General features: G+C 48.2%; 1 protein-coding gene across 8 annotated transcripts in view; it reads right to left on the reverse strand.

The window, feature by feature from the left end:
* Positions 1-518: 518 nt before the first annotated feature.
* Positions 519-23,016, reverse strand: part of si:ch211-207d6.2 (sickle tail protein homolog) — a 49,734-nt gene continuing 27,236 nt past the window's right edge. For 6 of the 8 annotated variants that reach the window (XM_049010619.1, XM_049010620.1, XM_049010625.1 and 3 more), the window contains 19 exons: positions 22,657-22,837; positions 20,686-20,884; positions 19,152-19,245; positions 15,179-15,819; positions 13,186-13,290; positions 12,518-12,567; positions 11,681-11,835; positions 11,007-11,182; positions 10,564-10,700; positions 10,277-10,424; positions 9,484-10,153; positions 9,066-9,255; positions 7,787-7,968; positions 7,440-7,580; positions 6,711-6,815; positions 4,962-5,033; positions 3,344-4,861; positions 2,760-2,885; positions 519-2,157 (listed from right to left, as the gene is read on the reverse strand). In XM_049010619.1, coding sequence (XP_048866576.1) covers positions 1,729-2,157; positions 2,760-2,885; positions 3,344-4,861; positions 4,962-5,033; positions 6,711-6,815; positions 7,440-7,580; positions 7,787-7,968; positions 9,066-9,255; positions 9,484-10,153; positions 10,277-10,424; positions 10,564-10,700; positions 11,007-11,182; positions 11,681-11,835; positions 12,518-12,567; positions 13,186-13,290; positions 15,179-15,819; positions 19,152-19,245; positions 20,686-20,884; positions 22,657-22,837 — 5,319 coding nt within the window. In that variant the 3' untranslated portion in view covers positions 519-1,728. The remainder of the gene's footprint in view (positions 2,158-2,759; positions 2,886-3,343; positions 4,862-4,961; positions 5,034-6,710; positions 6,816-7,439; positions 7,581-7,786; positions 7,969-9,065; positions 9,256-9,483; positions 10,154-10,276; positions 10,425-10,563; positions 10,701-11,006; positions 11,183-11,680; positions 11,836-12,517; positions 12,568-13,185; positions 13,291-15,178; positions 15,820-19,151; positions 19,246-20,685; positions 20,885-22,656; positions 22,838-23,016) is intronic. The other 2 variants (XM_049010627.1, XM_049010622.1) reach the window with 2 other exon arrangements.

A 23,016-nucleotide genomic window follows, 5' to 3' on the forward strand; every position in this document is an offset into this window, starting at 1 on the left:
GGGTTAAAGCTGTACAATACAGCAAATGCTTACTACACTCATCCCTGACGTCTCAAAGCTTTTTCCATCCAGGCAGGGTCACCTCCCCTCCCTCGCTGAAATGGTAACTGCTGTTTTTTTTTCTTTCGATGTGGGTGTGTGCATGTGGACATGTGTGTATTACCTCACGGAGGCCAAACATTTGCCAGCCCATAATTACCTGTAATTGTAACCTTGTGTGTGACGTTTTTTTGTACTTTGTTTGGTTACTTTTGACAAAGGTTAGGGCTGGGTAGAGGTTAAGGTCGCCATAACTGGGATCAAGGTTGTGCCCACAGGAATGAATGGAGAGTCCCCACAAAGATACAGACACCTAATCTCTGTGTCTGTGAGTGTGTCTGTCTGTGTGTGTGTCTGTGATTGTGTCTGTGTGTGTGTCTGTGAGTGTGTCTGTGTATGTGTGTGTCTGTGAGTGTGTCTGTGTGTGTGTATTTTATAATTATAAGGAAAAAAGAGATATCAGTCAAGAAAAGACAACATTTGCAAGCAGGAAGCCCTTTATTGTCTCTTTCCATAGTGCTTTTTGTACAGTATGATGTAAAGCTTTACAAAGTTGAAAGACTATTTACAAAATCTCTCTCCACACTGGAAACGGCTCTTCGACTCAGATCGCAGTCATGGGATATAAAACATGCAGTGAAATAAGCTTTGGTGTAACTGGACTGTCATGGTTCCGATGCAGCTGTATACACTCGCACTGGCGTGTAAGTCTCTGTCTTGCTTTAAAGATAATAAACGTTACCTGAAGTAACAAGCAAATCCTAGGCTTCTGAAATTCATTTTGAAATTAATATCCAAGGACTTCAGCTGCCAAATAAGTTTTAATGGGTGATTTATCTTAAAACCTGTTGCCAGCATTGGATTTAGTCTGTTACAATATGCACTCTCAGAAAGAAGGGTAAACATTTGTACCCTGAACCCTCAATGGTCTGCCAGTAGTACCTTTTGGATGTTCCTCAGAGTCCATTTCTCTACCTTGAAAGGTAGAATTACAAGGACACCTTTTTTCTGAGTGTGGGGGCAGTGCATCGGTTTCTGACGGAAACTAAAATACAACACAAAATTTGTGTGAAGCTCCTCAAACGCACTAATACTGCAAAGACGTCCGTCAGCTCAGGGATATAAGCTCAAATGACCCTATTCTTCCGGGTACCTTCCTTAATAAAGTTTTCCCAAACCCCTTATACATTCTTTTATTGGAAATTGATCGCTGACGTCATCTAGTAAAGCCAGGAGTCTCACGACCGAAGAGCAAATTTGCAAAACGCACTCGGTCTACAGGAAACGTTTTCAAGAATAACTCTGTGGGCTTCAGTGAGTTTCAGAAATTTTAGAAAAGTTCCGTGCCGGATGACATGAGGACTGAGTGAGTTTTGGCTCCCAGAACTGTAACATATGATTACGAAGCTTTAGGTTTTAGTTGAGGTCATTGGCAGTCTCTTAAAAACAACAAAAAATGGTCCGAGTGAGTTTTGCAAATGTGCTCTTCAATGGAGGATAAATTCACTGGAATTCATTACATTTACATTGTTCCTTTACTATCCATGTTTAGTTGTATAAACTGTACTAAATTTCATAAAAGGCCACAGAGGTTACTTTATGTGTGTGTGTGTGCAGAAGTGTGTGCACTTTTTGTGAGGCGCTGAACACATTTTGTAAGCAAGAAGGAAGCAGACAGATACCCAGACATCACACCATGGTCTTGGAAGTGGAAGCAGGTGCTAAGGTGGGTTTGCTGCCATTGCCAGTCTGAAGCTTGTAGCTGGTGAAGCTGGGCGTGTGTATGGTTCTGATGGTCCTGCCTCCCTGACCCAGGGAAGGAGGGGAAACTGGGGAGGGAGAGCAAGGCAGGCGGCCATTTTGGCTCTGCGATGAGAGGGAGGGGCTTGAGAGATGAAGCGAGCCATTGCAGGGGGATGGAATGGAAGAGAGGGATCGGTGGGCTTGTGGGGGAGGGAGGGATGATTTGGAGGAGGAAGGGGAGGGATTTAGGTTAGTGGCCTCGGAGTCGGCAGTGGATGGAGGGCTGCTTTTTCCAGAGCTAGGGCAAAAGGCAGGGATCTTAGAGGCGGGGAAAGCTGGGGAGGGGGCTTTAGTGTCCTTAGCACCTCCATTAGCCTGTAAACAGAGAGGCCGGGAGACATGGGTCGTCACAACACGAGACACTTCCACACCATCGGTAACATCCAAAGAGAGACGGAGAGCCCTGGGCACCTTCCCCAGCTGGGTATTACAGGAGACGCCACAGTGAAACGCCACAGTGAAAGGCACATGGACGCACTGCAAAGTGTGTGTGTGTGTGTGTGTGTGTGCATTAGCAAGGGGACCCCACAGGCACAAATGGGGGGGGGGCTTTCAGGTCTTATGAGGGTTCTGTGATTCCCCCCCTGAATCCCCCCCAATTCAAACACTAGTTGAGGAGTTAAACTACACCCTGTAATTTAAGCTAAAGACTATGTGTCTGTTCCTATCTAGGTAATGCACCACTTAGGTTTATAAGCAAGAGCGACAAGTGGTGCTGTCAGAGTTGACAATGAGTCGGTCCACTAAATTTCATGTATACAAATTGTGTTAGAAAAGCCCCTCAACCCCTCCCACCACCTTTCTCTCAAACAGAAAAATGTTATAATTTTCATCTGGCTGCTGTAGCCCTACTAACTGGTGGTATGCGCGTTGTCATTAAGTTAACCACCAGGGGGCGCTGGCTACAGTAAAACTACCTGTCGGAACTGCCTCTGAGGGTCCTGAAGCGCTTGTGGTTTCCCTGCTTTCTCTGCCACAGTGGGCTGCGTGCGATGCTTGCCGTTGTTGGTTGCCTGCGTCCGACTCGCGGAGGGGGAACCGTTCTGTATAAATCACAAGGGAAGTGGGAAAGATGCATGTTAGAGGTCATGTAACCATGCCACAGTGTTTAAACATCTCAGATTTATTTTCAAGATACACCAGTAAAGAATACTGCATGCACCAATACACCAACAGTAGAGCATTCGCCACGACTCATGCAAGGTCACATGACACCCAGACGTAAAAGAATGATGCAAGTGAATTCAGACATTTAATCATTTGTCTGCCCAAAATCCCAAACGACAATTCACAGAAAAACACTTAATGCAGAAAAAACAACAAGCAACCCACAGTGGAAATCCCGAATCGAACCAAATCATGATAATACACAAATGATTAAAGAGGCTTGCCATCACTGCCCAGCACCTGAAGTTATACACAAATCATTTGTGGTGCACCAAAAGTGAAAGACCCAAGAGATCAAGCCAGCGGTGAAGTGAGAAGAGCTTAATGGGGACACCTGCTGGCTGTGGGTGGCACTGCGAGGAATGACCGCTGGCCGCGGATGAAGCTGCGGTTTGGGCCGCTTGTGGCGTGGAGCTTTAGGAACCTGGCAGCTCAGAGGGACTCCTCCTTCCCCCTGTTGTCCCCCATCTTTGATTACAGGGTCTTTTGACGGAACCAAACAGGTTTTGAGTTCTTCTACGCCTGGCCCATCAGCTGCTTTGGGACTCAGTCCACTTACGGATGTCTCCTGTTGCTGGAGATCAGTCCGTGTGGATGTTTTCTGCTCACTTCCATCCATCCGGTGTTGGAAACTGGACGAGGTCAGCTGACGTTCCTCTGTCCTCACAGAGCTGGTTATGGTTGTGCTACGGTCTTCTTGGACCGTTTTGCAGCCAATTTCAAATCTCTTGGCTTCCTTAAACTGCTTCACTGTCCCATCTGGCTCTTCCTCATCTTCGTAAACCACCACCTGAAGCGTTTTCTTGCCTGTCTTCGTACCCGTGCGGATGGCTTGGCTGAGGGCAGACAGCTTCTTTTTGGGGAACTTGAGCTTGAATTTCTTCTTGAGGTCCAGCTTGCTGTCGTTCACTGGCTCAGCATCCAGCTCATCAGCTGACGCTGATGGCTCCCCAGGTGGGCTGTGACTATTCGCAGTGACTTTGAGTGACCCTCGATAGTTCGGGGGGTGTGCTGCCTGAGTGGTACCTTGCACTTCATCTACACAGGATTTTACCTGGACAACACGTCTTTCCAGTTCGTCTGCCATCTTTGTGTTCTTGTGATCATCCAACATCCTGTCTAGTTCCTCCTCGCACTCAAATATCGTAGAGAGCCGGTTGTAGGCTGCCCGGATGTCCATGGGCTCGTCGAATATGATGATGACTGGTTTCTTCCCGAGCCCACTCTCTTCCTCGGCGGTCATCTCCCGGCTCTCACCCACCTTGATCGTCTGAACGTTTCCTCCTTTCGTGTTAACAATCTTCTCATACTCCCCACACGAGAGAGCCTGGACTTCGGTGTCGGTGATCATGAAGGCGATGTTGTCAGAGGCGGGTGAAGATTCCTCGCTAGGGGGTGCAGGGCTCATGGAAGCCTCGTCAGCGAGCCTTACCCTAGCTTTGGGTGACCGTAACACTACTGCCTGGTCTTCAGCAGCAGCTACATCCAGAATATCAGAAGCATTTTGGTCCACCGTGAGCTTCTCCCTAACTACCTTGGCACCTGCCCACGGAACACCTTCCTGGACATGTATGGGCGCTAGCACCTTGTCGGCAACATTTTGAACAGGCATATTTTCGGCCACCCCTCCTCTTGGAACATGACTGTCTGGAATTGGGTCCTCCTGGGCTCCGCAGTTTTCGGTCAGTGGCTCTGCTGCAGTGGCCGACTGCCGTACCCCTGGGGAGGTTCTGTAAGCATTTGCACTCTGAACCTGAGAGGCGGGGGCTGCTCCTTCTCTCCGACTGATTGGCTCATCTGCTCCCGGCGAAGGCGGCTGATTGGATATCTGTCCTGTGACGTAATACAGTACCTGCAGAAGTGGTGAATAGAATAAATATCAAATGGCGAATAGGCCTCTGAACGCAGAAACAAAATGACAGCGGGGAGCAGACTTCAGAAAGTCAGCATACCCTTGGAGCATGTCGAGCCGGGACGCTTTCGTTGGTTTCCGGTTCCTTCTCCTTGCACTGGAGCCCCACATTCTGCCATGACAGGATATGAGTTCTACATAAAGGTCCTTCTTGGGGGGAGATTTCACTCTCACTAGGAGAGGCTCACCCGCCCTCACCGGATCACGAGAATAAGTCACCATTCAGTCATACGAAAAAAGTTTTTAAAAACCAATTGCGATTACCCGAGACCATCAGCTGGCGATTTGAAAATCAGATATTTTAATATTTTATGTTAATCTCTTTCATCCGGCCCTATATTTTACTGGATATTAACATGCATATAAAATGGTCAGATCATTTTTTGTTTAAACCATGAATGACCGAATGTTGAAAGATATAAATACATAAAAAAGTAGAGCGGTACTGCATGCAGGCACCCTCCGAGGCATTCATGTTTAGTTCGGACACGATCCAAAAACATTCATGATTTTAGGGGATGTTCGGCCGCTTGGCGCTACAATGAATACAACTGTACTGAATTCCAGCAAACTGAAGGTCATCGTTTGCTTTTGGATCACATGAGAGAGAAAATACACAGAAACCACAGTGGGAGGGAATAGAGTAACATCACTCCTTAAGATGAAAAAGCAGAGGAAAGATATTCACATATTTTAATAAGCTACAGCATGTGTTGACTGATCTGACGAATAGTACAATGTGCTGTTTTTAAGGAAGACCACCAGCTGTCCTAAGGTCTGCGCAGGCCACAGAGGCGGCGGGCTTAACGGTGTCAGTGGACGGTGACTAAACTACAAGGTGGAAGTTATCAGCAAGCTCAGAATTCATGCTGGAAGTTATGAGAGGAAAGGGATTAGAAAAGACCGAAAAAAAACACGCAACTGGGAAGTAAGATCTGGACACGGTTCCGGGGAACTGAGGTGGAGAGGAAAATGGGGCATCCCTGACACAGTTTAGGAGAGAGAAAAGCCACCTTAGCCAATGCGACCTGGATAGACAGAACCACTTCATAGACAAACTGCAACACTGTTATCTGATGTTTTCCAGCAAACTTTTTAGCAACTCAGATATAAATACTTGGACTGAAGGTTCTAACATCACCTGCATAATAAGGAGGAAAACCTTGACGTTTTTCCTTCACTGCTCAGTTTGTTAGTCCTTGATTGTTTTTAACACTCTGTGTATTAAAAACATATCAGGCTTAGAATCTCCAAACCATTTAAATCTCCTCCAAAATTCAGGTTTTAATGAAAGAATAAAGAACCACCGAGCAAAGAAAGCCGGCTGTGGGCTTTAAATTGTTCATCCACAAGCAACATGGGCCAGTTTCACTTGTAGGCAAGATACCAAAAGACCTCAGATACGCATCAAGGTGACCTGTAAACGTTTTGATTGCTCATTCGTGTTTTGCTTTCTACACATAGTTCAGAAATTACGAAGTTTAAAAAGACGTGTGTTAGATATAGAACATTCCACAGTCTGTTAGTTTTATCTAGTTAGAGTTGGTGTGAGTGGCAGGACAGGTTTGAGGGTACATTGACTGGGGAGTGTGATCAGGGTATTGAGGGGGGGGGGGGGTTTGGTGGGGATGGGAGGAGTTTGTGGGGGGTGGAGGGTGTTTGGTGGGGGTGGGCGGGGTTTGGTGTGGGTGGGCGGGGCTTGGGCAGGACATGTCAGGTGTTAAGTCTAGCAGTAGGTGCCAATGGGCCTTCGAGGGCTAACTACGATGCCCCTGGTTGCCTCAGTTACCTTTCTCTCTCCAGGTGGCATGGTGCCCCCAGCCCACTGATCTCTGACTCGGGGCTCAGCCAAACACTTGGCCCCTACATCCTTAACTGTGCACTTCTGGAAGACCTGAGGAGAACCAAAGGTGCGCTGAACATTAGAGCGGCCTGCTATTACTGCAGGGAATCATCACACTGGTAGGACTTGCAATTTACTGTTTATTGCAGCGTAAATGTCTCTTTGGCTGTGTAAATGTGTGTTGTGGTACTGCAAACCTGTCTATCTATCTATCTATCTATCTATCTATCTATCTATCTATCTATCTATCTATCTATCTATCTATCTATCTTATACAGTTGAATAACTACTCTTATTCAGACTGTCACCTATAATTTATTAATTACTGTCTAATGATTTTCAGAATAATTGGAGTTGACATCTGAAAGTCACCAATGGAGATTTCTGGAATGTCACTTCAGTAATCCAACGGAGTAACTAGCACTATGGATGGTGGGGCAGTGCATGCAGGTGATACTGGTTGAGCTGAACTGTGTTGCAGTTTCCCAGGCCAAGTGGCTCCAAAGCAGGAAGGATGGGAGCCCTTCACCAGTCTACGTCAAACCCAGTCAGTGCGTATGTGAGCTGCTGTGATTCATGGGAGCCCTTCACCAGTCTACGTCAAACCCAGTCAGTGCGCATGTGAGCGGCTGTGATTCTTAATGTTGAACACCGCTCTCCACCACTCTCACGCACCTGCAGTTCGGCCATGATCCTGTCACCGTCGTCTTCCTCCTCTTTGATGGCAGAGGCCACAATGGGAGGGGGGGTCAGGGGTGGCGGGGGGGTCTTGTTGAGTTTGGGGACCGGTGGCGGTGATGCGTCCTCTATCGCTCCCTGGTGGAGGGAGACACCCCCACTCTACATCACCTCACACGGCAGGTAAGCAGTGCCACCCAAATGTTCAGGATATTTAAATGTTAAAGGGTACAACGGCAGCTCCACTTCTTGGGATTTAAACCTGCCACCTGGTTGTGATGGGTCTGCTTTGATACCTCCCTGCTCTCTCATCCCTGCCGGCCAGGTGATGGGAGTATACTTACTGGAGTCGTGGTGGACTCCTTCCTGGTGGTGTAGATGACCTCCCCCGATCGCCCCGTGGTTAGACCAGTGCTGGGGGGGTGACTTCGTCTGGGTGGGGGGGGCGGGGGGGACTTGCTTGGCGTCTGAGCTCCCCGAGTCTCTGGGGGCGTCTCGACCGCGGGCTCCAGAGGTGTAGCCTCATCTGTACAGTGACAAGCGGCAAACACACAGGCGAACACAGACACACAAACAATATTTTAAAAAATGGCTCAATCCAGCAAGAAGTCATGTTAAAATGAAGTTCTAGACAGTACACCAGAGATTCACTGATGCTTTAACCTGAGAATGAACCATCTAAACCACAAAAACTAGTGAAAAATAGATTTGCATTAAAAAAACGCCCTAATTCTGCCAAGATCAAACCCACAGGCAGTTTAACAGCTTGACTTCTGCGCGCATTCAGCACATGTGACCACGGACTGCAGACGATTGGCCTTAGCACTGTCAGACTCATGCCAGTCCCCTGAATACGTCCGTCTGTTCAGCTGAAACTGAAATTTTCCGGTGAAGCCTGCATTCATTTACATGCATTTATTCACCAGATACTTGTGTGCAAACTGGTGGACAAAAGCTCTTTTGGGGCACAGTCAAGGCTGTGTAGGTTTTAAATAAAAGGGGGGGGGGGGTGATACCAGATATGGTCTCCAAATTCAAGGCTGGTTAAACTACAATGGGAGAAATTAAATGCAAGAACAGACACCAAATGTCCATGTTGGAATGTCACATGACCCGGGTATTCTGTAAGCATCTACTCCACATGTTAACCTAGAGTAGTGTTTCGCAACCTGATCCTCGGTGACCCCCAGACAGTCCATGTTTTTGCTCCCTCCCAGCTCCATGCCAGACAGTCCATGTTTTTGCTCCCTCCCAGCTCCCTGCCAGACAGTCCATGTTTTTGCTCCCTCCCAGCTCCCTGCCAGACAGTCCAAGTTTTTGCTCCCTCCCAGCTCCATGCCAGACAGTCCATGTTTTTGCTCCCTCCCAGCTCCCTGCCAGACAGTCCATGTTTTTGCTCCCTCCCAGCTCCCTGCCAGACAGTCCATGTTTTTGCTCCCTCCCAGCTCCCTGCCAGACAGTCCATGATTTTGCTCCCTCCCAGCTCCATGCCAGATAGTCCATGTTTTTCCTCCTGGTCTGTCTGGCAGAGACCTGGGAGTTAACAAAAATGTGGACTGTCTGGGGTTCCCTGAGGGCTGGGTTGAGAAACACTGACCTAGTGTATAAGCAATATTATCTTACCTGCCGGTGAAGACACTGATTGGGGCGTGTCTGTTTTCTCTTGTGATGGGAGGGGGGTGGCTTTTGGCCCCTCCTCTTTGCCTGCTACCTCCAGGCTTGGGATAGACATCATCATGGTGGCCTGCGCCTCTTGGAGCATCTTATCAAATTCCGACGTACGCTGGTGCTCCGCCCACTCTTTCTTGGCAGCCTATGGGAATGGGGGCGGCGGGGCATTGGCAATACAGAAATTAGACACAGTGCTTTTCATCAAGGAAGAACGTTTCATTTCTGCTCTTCTGTCTGTTCTTGCTGACAGATACGAGAAGCCCAGGGGTCTGGCTGCTGGAGAATTTCCTTGCCTTGCTGTGTAGGATCTCCAGAGGGGTCATCATATCTACACAGGTTCTGAAGTATTTAATTTGGTGGGAGAACCTACCTCTATGGACAAGGCCCTGGACTTGGCCGTGTTCCTGCTTCCTCGCGGCTGTACGATTGGGCCGTTGCGGTCGTAATGACCTCGCCTCTCCAACTTGGGGCTACACTCCTGGCTCTGTGGATCTTGGCTATGGGGTGGTGTGGGCGGCGGACTTGGGAGACGGGACAGCGCGACGGATTGCTGAGACCGCTGCACTTGGACCGGAGAGCTGCAAGCTCGATGGATCACAACAGGGCTGGTGGGCACCACCTCCGAGTGGACAGAGGAGCTCTGGGACTCAGGAAGAGGACTCTGCGAGTCCTGATCTATGGGTGGCCGAGGGACGTCTAAGACCACGATTGGTTGAGGAGACTCTTTAACCGTGATTGGTTGAGGAATCTCTTTAACCGTGATTGGTTGATGAGACTCTTTAACCGTGATTGGTTGATGAGACTCTTTAACTGTGATTGGTTGAGGAGCCTCTTGTGACACGAGTGGTTGAGGGGGCCCCTGTGTTGCCATCTGTGATGGTTTTTGCTGGGTGATGATTGGTGGTGTCAGCTCCAGGGTCTCTACTGTTGGAAGAGGTGGCTTGAGATCTGTGAGTGGTTCAGATGTGATTCCCATGGTGACATCTACTGGATGGGCTCCAACCACTTTGGGCTCTTCAAGGTGGTTCCCTGAGACATGACTGCAAAAAACATGCACAAAGAAGTGCACACACACAAATGCGTAAAATGCCTCAATGCAGGACACAGGGTGAAGGCCTTGTTCTTCTGTAGGATGGTCAGTAGAGTCTGGCAGAGATTCCTACCTCCTCAGGTCGCCCAATGTCTCTCTTAGTCTCCTGACCTTCTTAAGCATGCTATCTAGCTTGTGAGGCTCCTCCTTCAGAAAGCGCACTGCCTCCACCTCCACCCGCAGCACTGCTCGCATCCTGCCCTGAAGTGCTGGGAACTCACCTGGGAGGGTGGGGGGGGAGCAGAGTGCAGGGGAAGAAGGTGAGGACATGCTGAAGGTGAGAACACCCCCTCTGTTCATCCACCGTGGGACATGCTGCTGTTGTTATAGCAAGCGAATTCAGAACAACACTGCTCACACCTTGAAGCACCTTCAGGGCATCGGCCACTCTTTGCAGTCGGGCAGCGGTGTCATCGAGGTCCCGGAGCGTGATTGGCTGTTGAGCAGAACCGGTGGTGGGGTCCCGCTTCAGCTTGCCCACATATTGGTCCAGCTCCCTGTCAGATGTTAATGTAAACCAAAAATTCAGTTCACTCATGTATATATCTAAGTGACATCTAAGCTTAGTTGCTAAAGTAAGTTTTTTTATTTGTATGTTTATATGTATGTCTTTTATAGTGTTGAAAAACATTTTAGATTGGACAAAGCACAGCAAGTCCTGGTGTTTTCTAGTCAGGGCATGGCAATGTCTATGGTCTATTTGTGAACAGAGGTGTGAAAGTCTACAATTTTCCTTCATAGACAAAGGACTCTCACTGTTTCCCCACTGTCTCCATGATTTTCTCACTGTTTTCATTTCTTACCCCAGCTGTAGCTGGATACTCTCTTCTACATCTAGGTATCTGTGTCTCTCATCCTCCACGAGCACCCTCTGCCTTTGCACGGGCTCATCTGGAAGCCTGGTCACCATCGCCATCTTGTGGCTGATCTCCTGCTCTGCATGCCTGAGCATCAGCTTCAAGGATTCCAGGTTCTGAAGCTGTTAAGTTACACACAGGGCAGCGGTTTAAAAAGTAAACTCATAACGAGAAGACTTGCGGGTTCCCAGGAGAGGAAGATCTTCCGGATGTAAGTTGAGGGACCGAGAAGTATGTAGCAGGCTTACAAATCTCAGGTTAATATGTACAACAAATAGGCGAACTGAAGATACAGAAGTCATTCTAGAATTAAGTGATCAGTGGTCATTGTTGACACACCACAGCACACAACAACGAAATGTGTCCTCTGCATTTAACCCATATGTGGCATTGTTACATAACAGGGGGCAGCTAATTCAGCGCCCGGGGAGCAATGCTTGGGGGCGGTACCTTGCTCAGGGTGCCTCAGAGGTACCTTGCTGGTCAGGGATTTGAATCTATAATCTTTCAACTGCCCAACAATAACTACCAACTAGGCTACCAACAATAACCTCAGCAAAGAGCAAATTCAGAATCCTTCTAACGGCAGCTGTATGCGCAGGGTGAGCAGCTGGAAGCACCTGCAGTCGCCGCATATCCTGCAGCTGCAGCCGCAGATCTGAGACACTCTTGCTGAAGACAGCCAGGCTGGCACGCAGGTGGGTGGGACAGGTGGGCGTGGCCTGGGCATCAGCCAGGGGGCCTTGGCTCCCAGTCACAGAGATAGGTGATCCACCTGGAAAGTGAGAGGGGGAAGTACGGTCGCTGACAGCAGATACCCTGCTTATGGGTGCATGGATCTTATTGGCTTATTGGTGACTGATGTCTCTCCATAACCACCAATGGGAAGGCAGCTAGAAATAATGTTACACACAGGAAGGACAATAAAACCAGCAGTCAGCCATGGTATCCCCCTTATTTGCTAAATTGCAGTAAAATACCTTTAAAAACTAAGAGAAAATTATGCGGCTTGACCCATAATTACCAAGTACTTAAAAAGTCAAATGTAAAGTACTTTTACTCTCCTCGTGGCCCAAGGATACAGTTGATGTCTATGATTCATTATTGAAACTCAAAATTATTGCAGTGCTTGCATTTTTGTGTTCAGAGCTCACCAGACTGGTATTTTATTTAACACTACCGGCAGTGCGAGGAAAAGGAGAAAAGTCCTCCAGAATGTAACAGGCACATATGATCTTTTATTTCTCAGCAGTTGCAAGAATTTCATGAAGTAGTGTTACAGTATAAATGTGGACCTTAGAGAGACGTGCCTTGCACCCCATTTACACTTTATCACTTGAAACCCATCTGACCATAACATGCACCTTAACTGGCCATCAACTCCACATGCAGAAAGGTCACCTGCTGCCACCTTGCATCCAACGTAACGGTCAGAGTTTTCCCCCTGGGACACTCACCTCCACCGTCCGCACTGGGAACATCAGACGCCATCTTTGAAGGCTTCTCGCTAAAACAAAAAGACCAAGGCGGACAGCAGGTCACAGGTCTTGGCAGAATTCAGATCACCTTCGTGCGTCTAATATATGTAACCAGATTAAGTTGAAGATAAGTAGACTTGTTAATCAAACCTAAACTTATCCTACAATTGTTACTGGCTGAACAGGATGAAGTCATACAAACCAGGAAACCCACTGCTGCTCCGGAAACCTCAATCAAATGAGGTCTGAGCTTCAGCCCTGCGTCGTACATCAGCCTCTCTGATATGTTGTATAGCTGAAGGCTTCATTTGAAAAACTTATAAGACTTAGTTTGACTCTGGTATTGAGTGGGATTTCTGTGGGCTGTCAATCACTGTCATAGTGAGGGCACTAAACATTAATCACACCCACCGGGGTTGTAAAGCTTTATTCATTCCATTAAAAAAATACATCGGTATCCACAGTTTAATTTCCCAGCTGGAGCAATTCAGGTCAGGTACCTTCCATCCATGTCATGTCCAAGTCATTACCCATCATGCTCCCTGCTGCTCAGCATCCATGTTTGATCCCCAAATGGCTTCTGCAATTGGCTGGTTTATCTCAGATCATCAGCTAAATATTTCAGGGTTGTACCGCCCAAGTCTTACCCGTTGATCTCTTTGGCGGTACCAGGACTGGGCCCAATCAGAAGTGCATGCTGGACCAGGCCGGTTAGACTGGCAATCTGCTGCTCCATGGCTTTCATCCGCTCCCTGCAAAGAGTGAAACAGCTCACCGACAGACTAGGGGAACAACTACATCGGCAGCTGACTGACCAAAGACGAAGCTCGAAGCCATTTTCAGTTCTAAGAATGATGTTACTTCAGACAGGGGAAATAGCAGTCTGACAGATCAGATACAGAAAATTCCTCTGAGTACAGAAACAGCGATCGCTTTGAGCAACAGTGCAATAAAACCTCAATCAAACTTCTGATAAGTCAGCCCATTGGTTTCATTCCACTGCAAGAGCGGCAGGGTGCATGTGCAGCTGCCCAAAGTATTGACAGGACTGCATGCTGCAACTTGACACGTCTGTGCCACGTTCCTTCAGCGTTAATCACAGGCAGCGGAGATCTGCGATCATAACGCACAGCCGACCCGCGCCGAGCCATTACTCGCCCGCAATCAATGACAAGTCACATCCAGTCTGCTTTCTTTCCATACTCTTTTATGCCAACAGAAAATTTGTTTATGCCCTCAAGACCAGGCTGGTAAGCCCAGACTTTTACATTTTACGTTCCTCTAAAACCGCTGCAATTAAAACGCAAACCACGGTGCCCTCAGCTAGGGTCTGAAGCATCTTTCTACCACTCTTTGCAAACACAAATGGCAAGTTTGACGTGATATAGTGATCGGGGTCTTAGCCAAATTGGGACAAAGGCTAGCTCTCTCCAAAGTAAAAGGACTTCAGACAAACATTTCACTTTGAAATGTACCTGAAACCTAGCATGAAAGTGTCTTTTTTCTATAATGTCTGCAAGACAAATATATACTGAATCAATATATTTTTTTAGTCTTTTGCACCAGTATAAGGGAAGAAGGATGAAACTTGAAAATATGGAGGAGATGTTCTCCGGAGCCTCGCCGTGGAGACCTGAGTGTGTTTGTTTCCTGCAGGTGGCCAGACAAAAAGCTGGCTCCACTCAAAACCCCCCCCCCCCCCCCCCCCCCCCCCGAGCTTGGTCCCCTGTAATGAACACCCGTCTATACCTCTTCCGTCTCTCTCCAGACCCAGAGTTTACTTCAGGGCCCTAGCAAAGAAATGGCACCCTCTGGCGGTGCCAAGACCGCCTCCTTTACGTCACTTCCTGTCAGTGCCCATGCCAACGTAAGGGAAATGTAACTAAGAAGGGTAGCTTGTTTTTGTGCTGAAGAGGATGAGTGAGTTTGGGGGAGGGGGTTGTATGAATGGAGCTCACTGTTTGCCTTTGAAAGGCCACATTGACAGTACTCAGCCATACTGCGCTCCTGGGCTTCTAGCTCAGTCAAGGAATCACCCAGTTCCTTTAATTTCTGCATAGCCAGTGAGGTAAAAACAAAGCCTCTGACATACAAGATTCTCTCTGTATTGTCCGTACTAGACCAGACTGAGACAGTACTATAGTGTACTGAGCCACTGTAGAATATCGCAGGTATCTACGGGTTTGTCAATAGGACAACTCAGCTTCCGGGAAAACACCATAAACTTCCTTGAAAACATATTAAGCTTCCTGAAAAATGCCTTATGCTTCCTGGAAAACACCTAACCCTTCCTGGAAAACACCTTACACTTCCTGGAAAACACCATATGCTTCCTGGAACACACCTTATGCTTCCCAGAAAACACCTTACACTTCCTGGAAAACACCGTATGCTTCCTGGAACACACCTTATGCTTCCCAGAAAACACCTTACCCTTCCTGGATAACACCTTACCCTTCCTGGAAAACACCTTACCCTTCCTGGAAAACACCTTAAGCTTCTTGGAGAACTCCTTAAGTTTCCAGGAAAACACTTTATGCTTCCTGGAACACACCTTATGCTTCCCGGAAAACACCTTACACTTCCTGGAAAACACCTTAAGCTTCCTGGAAAACACCTGTTAAGCATGGCCTGTAGTACCTGGTCTGAGGATCTCCAACTGTTGCCACGGAGTGATCACAGTTCGGAGCTGCAACCATGCCAGTTCGTGACTTGACCCCCCCTTCCATGGAACTGTCCCTCCTGAGGGACTGACGACTTGGGGCAGCTCTCTCCAATGCCCCCACCTGATGGGGCTGGTGGAGCTCTAGCCGTCTCACGTCTCCAGCCTTGTGAGGGGATGCAGGGGGTGTCCTGGACCCCAGTGATGGCAGCTGACTGTCGGCATACCTTCTGGACCTCTGCCTGTATAGGCACGGGTGTTCAGCAGCTTCGGGGACCACGGCTTGGCCTAGGAAAGAGCCTCCAGCAAGGGGCCGGTGGTGGTGGCAGTTTGGGTGCTCCACCCCCTCAGGTACAGTGCTCAGTGTGGTCTCAGATTCCTCGTCCGGCTTGACGTCCCTCCGTTCCAGGATGGCACTGGGGCACGGCTGTACTGGCAGGGCCGGGGGGGTGCTAGGGACACGGTCCCTGGGGAGAACTGGGGCGGTGTTGCTCCGGGGTCCAAAAGGAATGCGGGTGACTGATGTGGAGGTGGAAGAGTGCGCAGAGTGAGCTGGGATGGGAGTGGGGAGGGACTGCTGTCTCAAAACCTGAAGCCCCTCCCTGCCAACGGGCTGTACCTGCAAGGGGGGGGGGGGGCATGTCAGCACAGAATCAGGCATTACTTATCAGATTTAATCTTAAGGTAGGAGCCAATGGGTGAGGAGGATTATTCATAGGCCGTGGGGGGGGAGGGGGAGGGACAATGGGCTGGGTACTGGAAGTATTTAATTAACCATTAATTACCACTATGCAACTTTAAAATGGCTTATGGAAAACAGATGGATAATTAGCTGTTGCAGGCTATGCTAATGTTACTGCACTAAGGCCATGTCGTGCGATACCCTGAGTGTGATCCAGCTCACAGGATCCTCGTTGCTAAGAACCCGTGCGGCTGGACCACGCCCATGTAACACCTGGCTGCGGTAGATGGATGGTCATTTCCGGAGGGTGGGACAGGACTGTGTGTCTGCCTGGGGGGTCGCTGGCCGGGATCCCAAGGAGTTTCGCTGTGTGGGTGCGGCAACGCGCTGCACCATAGCAGGCCCCCCAGCCAGACCTGACCTAAGGCTATGCTAATGTGAACAGGGTATAGGCCATTTGCGGTCTCCAGTTGTTGCTTCCTAGCACTATGGCAATGTGAGTACGGAACTCAAGACTTTAAAATGCCATTTGTCCACAATGAGTTGTTTACATAATCAAGATGAAAACAGGAGGTGGTTGATTCAAACCCCTGGCAGGTCCTCACTTGGACAAAGACCCCTAACCTGAATCGCTACAGTAGATACCTTAGGCTTAAATCATGCTTTTTATAAGGCAAAAATACAGAGGCTCTCATTTTTTCATCCATAAATATTTCTAACTAAATGCCAAAACTAAACAACTCTTAAAATTGAGTTTGATTTTTAATAAATGTCTTTGGCTCAGTCTATTTTGAAAAGAAATTCTATTGACTTTTACTGTTCATTTGTTGAAACAAGTCAAGGTTCCTAAGAAAACAAATTAAACCACCCAAAAAATACACCCCCGAAGTCTATCGTGATACGTCTGACTCTGGTTTGGAAGATGCCCAAACGGATTCTTGAGTACATCACGACAGGATATGTCATGTATGGGGAAATATGACTTTATGTCTTTCATAACCATTGATCCTTTAGAAGCTGGAAGAAGGTGTTTCAGATGCTGGAAACCCAGTAGTTGTAGTATGTGGACATCTGGTTCACGTTCAGCCAGCGTGTTTGGGTGTTAGGACCTAATACCATAGGCGCATTCCATTCTCCATCATATTGTACTGGTTAGCCATGAATTCAAGACCTCCTTCTTAAAGCCTTCAAAAGGCACTCGCTTCTGACTCTTATTGAATCTGGGCAGACTCGTCAGGAGTAATACATTCCCCCCGTTAAAGTGGACTGTCTTTCTGAAAGACCTATCAGCTTTCCCCTATGTAGAAGAGGGACATATAGACCTACCCTAATGGGGGGGGGACGCCTGTTTAGACAGGTGTAGCGCTTGCCTGTCGAGTGGGTTGCCACTCCAGAGAAACGAGGGGGGGGACACAGCTGGAGGAGCCCCAGGCAGGACTCTGAGGTTTCATACGGTCTGCAGGAGAAATGCAGAACATCTGCCTGCTGGCCAGCCCCCGCGAAGTTATGCCAGAAGCTGCACTTCACCTTTCACCATTTCATTACACAGGCATATTCCACGATGGAGGTTCACAGATGCAATTTCCCCAAAACTTTCCCAATACTTTGAATAAACATGCAAGAGATATAGACGGTCATATAGACAGGCTGCTCCCCTTCACAGCACCTTGGAGGAACAGAGCTTCTCAGTGGTATGGAACGGCCTGGTGCCCCCGGGGGCCGTGCCAGCCACATCAGGACAGCACTTAAGTATTTATTATTCCTGCTTCAAATATATCTTCTACCCACCCCCCCCCCCCCACCCCCCGTGCATTTCGTGCCAGAGGTGATCTCTCAAACCACCTTACGACGTTCCCCGGGGCGCGCAGGGGAGATGAAAGCGTCCCGCTCATCTGCTCCCAATCACAGCCCAGGCTTGGCTGGGCCCCTCCACTGCCTCTACGGCTCAAAGCAACGTAAATAAATCTCCTTTGGCACCCCCACGCCGACGCGGGATTGGGATGACAGCCAGGCTCCCCCACCTCTACCCGGGGCTACTGAAAAATCAAGAAAACCGACCAAGAGCAGCCAGAGAATGACCAGATTTATAGGAAGACTAGATAGAACAATGACACATGTCTCTTCATTACTGTGTCAAGACGATCCGATCCTCATACACACTGGTGGCCAAAATTGTGGAAACATCTAGCGGTTTTTGCATTGCGTTTAAAAAGTGCTATTGGCAGTAATGTTTATAAACAATGCAAGAACATTGCCAATATCATATATTGGACGATTAAACACATAACTGGAGTAACAGTCGAATCGCGTTCCCATTCTCTCAGATTCAGTGTCAGTGCAGTTACTGTGTTTTGCCTTCGTAGGGCAGTATAACTCTTCAAATAGTCAACAACAGCTGCTCATTTTTATGGGCGACCACCTAATCTTTGCCGCAGAAGCCAGATCTGATACCAATGCCAGGCTGAAATACCATGAGAGTCATCCAAAGCCTCCAGACCCATGAATCCTGCTCCCAAGCACCGTAGGCTCAGTACCTTAGATGTGAGCAGATTCGCGCCCCGCCGACCAGGCAAGCTCGTTCGAAGGCAAGAAACCTGAGACTTCTGCTCAGCTGCCTATTATGTGGGTAAACGATATAGGTTTTGGCAGTTCTTGGCACAGCTGTGTAAAACTTTGACAACACCTTAAACCTGTTATTGTCCTTTAATCTTCTCCCCCGTTGTTACAGAATTGTCAGACAGACAAGCACAGAATGCCAGGTGACTGGTTTAACCATCGAACTACACACACGATAAAATGACAATATTCCTACCAGACAATAATATCTAAGATTCCCTTTTGCTGTACCTGAAGAGGAATATATTTTTTGTTATGTATGGTGAATATAGACTTGCCAAATGAAATACAAATTGTTTGGTGAAGTGTGTCCATCATTATAATACCCCAGGACCAGAACAAATCTAAAATGTGCTTTTTATGTTCTTATATTCTTCATGCTCAGTTGTGACAAGCTCAGCTGTCTGTAGCAATCTCACTGGTAAGTATGCGAATCCCCATGTCTCAGTTTGTCATGTGTCATGTGACAAAGCTTCTAATTGGTGGAGGCCCAAGTGGTGTCATATGACAAGTTCTAATTGGTGGAACCCCTGGGAGCAGGCGGCCCATTTGTTCCTCTGTGCTATTGAGGGTTCCTGGTCATGATAACAGATCTGGAAATGATAACAGATGGATATGCTTTGGGGTGTGTGGAAGGAGTAGCAGCTTCTCACCCTGGCATCTCCATTGCTGGGCCGGCAGCCGTGAGTGAAGACCTGGCCTGGGTCTCTGTGATAGATCTTCAGCCAGGAGTGGTCCGTGATGACCCTACGAACACATGCACCGCCGTATTTAGAGGGGGGAGACCAATCTCAGCCTGTCACCTTCTTTTAATCACAGAGGGAGAGTTCAGCTACACTCAAGAATCCGTTGAAATGTCAGATTCTAAGGAAAAGACCAGATCATGCTCTCACTCGGGGGAAACAGAGAGAAGACAGTAGGACTTTGGAGACTGAGCAGAAGGTAACAAAGTTTTGATTTGTTCCAGTAAAACTAAAGCATCTATACATACGATTTCAGTCATGGAACAAAATATGCACTGAGGATTCCACTGAAAAACCAAAGACGGAAGTTTTTAGACAATCCCTTAGAAATGAGACAAACTTGGCAACCCAGATGTATGTAGGTTACACAATCAGGTCCAGTGATGGTTTGACTGCTGAGGGCATCCATTTTCCACTGCATCTGTCATCTCCAGCTCCCATCCAGCTGAAGATGTCGTAACAGAGGACCAACAGCCCCACCTCCATAGCCAATGGAGGCTGAGGCTAAAAACACTCCCAGTTACCGAGTAATAATGCATTACGAGTACCTGGTACCTGAGGTACACCACAGAGGCATCGCCGCACACAAGGCCCCGTCAGGCCTCAGACGGCCGAGAGGCAGTCAGACTACAGCGCTGGCTCAGAATAAAAGGCGGCGGTCTGGAAAAGATTTCTCAGCAAAACAGCCTGTAAAAGATTTAAGCCGCCTTCTATGGGAATAAAGCTCGCTGACGTGAACGTCGAGCACGGCGATCTCTTGGACTTTACAGAGCTACTCGCTTTTAATCGACTCCAGCTTTTTGAGTCATAATAACGAGACAGAACATTGTATCAGAATGAACAGCCCCTAAGCTGGTTATCTCTGCCCCCCCCACCAGGCCTGAAATTACATACCTTCACGTTTACACTCCTGCTTTGAACTCTGAATGAACTCCCCCCCCCTCCCCCCAGGACTCTCACTTATGAGGTTTGTCTGTGGAGAGCTGTGTTCTGTCATACTACCCTCTTCTCGGATAACAGAAGGGGCCGCGCCATCAGGCAGCCCCAGAACCACGGTAAATTCTGTAAGACGTGCGACTCGGACGCGGGTCTCCGTTGAAGCGTGAACACATGCACACGCCTGCCTTCTGTTTAACCTTTGCATTCGCAATTCTACCTCCACTGCAACGAAGCATAAAACAGTTGTACATGAAAATATATATTTTTTTAAATGCTAATTACATGTGTTTTCTAAAAATTAATATTTCATACATTGCTTTAAACTAGTCCCCATCAGGTAAAAGAAAACAGGTATTCATCATGTTGTAGGGACATTTGGTCCCCACAAGGTAAGGTATACCTGGACCACACACACACACACACACTTCATGCGGCTCTACATGCACATCCTGAGTTCATAGTTACTTGTGCATATTATGGTCCCCCCTCCCACGACCCCACCTACCTGACATCATCCATCTCGTAGTACACGTTCCTGCCGTCGTCCCGGACGTAGACGGCCACAGCTGGGGACTCCAGCATCTCCATGCTGAGGTGCTGTGGGAAGGCGCTGACGAACAGCGCCCGAATGGTGTCCTCGCTAGTGATCTCGTTCGGCATGCGCATCTGCTTGGTCTCGTCACCGTACTGCAGGTACAGCACGCCTGTCGCATGTGGAGAGAGAGCACCGTCGATGTTCATCATCTTTCCAGGAAGTCAGAACGAGGTAAGCTGAGTTACAATACCTTAAATATACTTTAACTACACAATCTAGTCAACATACAATAAACCTTAGAGAATCAACTGTATTACATTCGTAAAATTAACATTCTCGGAATCAAAATCGGAAATCAGTTATTATCTCAAGAAAACTGCCTTGATTATACTGCACAGTACATGCATACACAAAAAGACGATGTATAAATATATAACCAATTTATATATTGACTATACAGTGTATTAAATATGCATTTAAATTCACAAAACTCCATCCAGTGAAAAAAGAGGTCAGACTGCTGTATGGTATGAATGATGATGATATTGTAACCCTGTACCAGATAAGAGAATGGATGGATGGACAGGCCCTGTACCGGATAAGAGAATGGATGGATGGACAGGCGATGGCCCACAAATATCCCAGCTTGGCTTTCCTTACTTTCCCCTGCTGCTGAAGCCATATATCTCTGAGGAAAACCCCGGACACCAGTGGCTCCCGTTCGCACGTTTTCCCCATGTGGGTGGCCTAGAAGATCCCCCAACCCAGGAGGATTGGCCGCCCCCGCGTGCGGTACCACAGGCTGCTGGAGCGTGAGCAGACTGCCTCCGACCCGCTCCAAATCCAGGGCGATGTTTTTACTTTAAAATACTCAGCCACAGAGAGGAAATAAAGGGCCCCAGATGTTCCTGAAGCACCACACACAGCCCCAGAACCCCTTTCCAAAAACACCTCACAGAGCTTCGCTTTCATGTAATAATTCAAAAAGTAAGTTTAGGTTTCGCCAATCTGACTATTTTCTGTCCGTAAAAACAAACCGCACTTCTGCAAATGAAATGGATCCCCTCCAGTAGATCGTCCCGTTCATTAAGCCTCATTGCTAAGCCCTCGAAAAGCACACTGAGATCTGCACAGACACTGCAGGGCTGAAACCATTAACTGGTGCTTATGTGCACTGGAATTGTGTGATTGCTTAGCGGGCCACTTTATACAGCGTGACTCTTTTTACAGAGCAATTTCGCTTAAGTGGAACCACAGAGGAACCGCAGTGGGGATGGACCTGGCAACCCGATGGTGAACAGTCCGTATTACTAAGCATCGCACATGGTGCTTCCTCAATCTAACTTATTCAAACAACATCATGGACAAACACGTGGCCTTTTTACTCCAGGGTCCACAACAGTCAAGCCTAAGCTTTTGGGGTCACATGCTCCCTGGTGACTGTAGCTGGCAGCTCTGCTCGCTGAGCAGACGCCACGACAACGTGCGACACTGAACGGAGTCGACACACCGTTGCTCTGAAGGTTCGGCAGCCTACCCAAATGCATTATGGGAAACGGAACTCAGAATAAGTGAACAAACATACAAGGGATTTACGTAATAACAAAAATACAAACAATTAATATACGAACGTTCTTTTATGGCATGTTTTTTTTCTCTCTTTTTTTAAACTATGTTATAAAGCGCACGGAATAATATCCGAACGAACCGGACGTGTCACCAGCTCCTACTTCTTTTGTAACCTTAGAAAAACATGATCATCCACAACCTATGAGCGGGAAGCTTCCTCCCCTTAAAAGGTTCCATTGTTAAGAGGTGGGTGGGGTCACTGCGTTGGCCTGAACGTTTATGTGTGTGTTTGAGTCAGAGAATCAGGTGCGTGTGACAAAGAGACAGGGAAGTGAGCATCGCTCGTGTGTCCCTGCGTGGGCGGGGCTGTACCGAGCGAGCGGTCCTTGGTCTGGTTAGTGGAGCGCACCACGGGCAGGCTGGCGCGGGAGCGGCTGCCCCGGGTGAAGGCCTGGGGAGGTTCCCCTCCCTCGGACATGGCGTCCAGCGAGTCGAAGGAGCCGGCACACAGCTGGCTCCCTGGCTCTCCGGCTGTGGGCTGGGCGATCCTGTTCTGGGGAGTGAAAGAGACAGCGTCCGTCAGCCATGTTACCCAAAAAAGCCTTGTGAGGACTCCGGCTGATGGTGACCACGTGACGACTCCGTCACCCGTACGTCACGCTGCAGGGTTGGACCACTGGCAAGAAGATAACCTCAGACCCGACAGGTGAACATCAGACACAGAGACTCACA

The sequence above is a fragment of the Brienomyrus brachyistius genome, chromosome 4 (genome assembly GCF_023856365.1).
Source record: "Brienomyrus brachyistius isolate T26 chromosome 4, BBRACH_0.4, whole genome shotgun sequence".
Classification (NCBI taxonomy): domain Eukaryota; kingdom Metazoa; phylum Chordata; class Actinopteri; order Osteoglossiformes; family Mormyridae; genus Brienomyrus; species Brienomyrus brachyistius.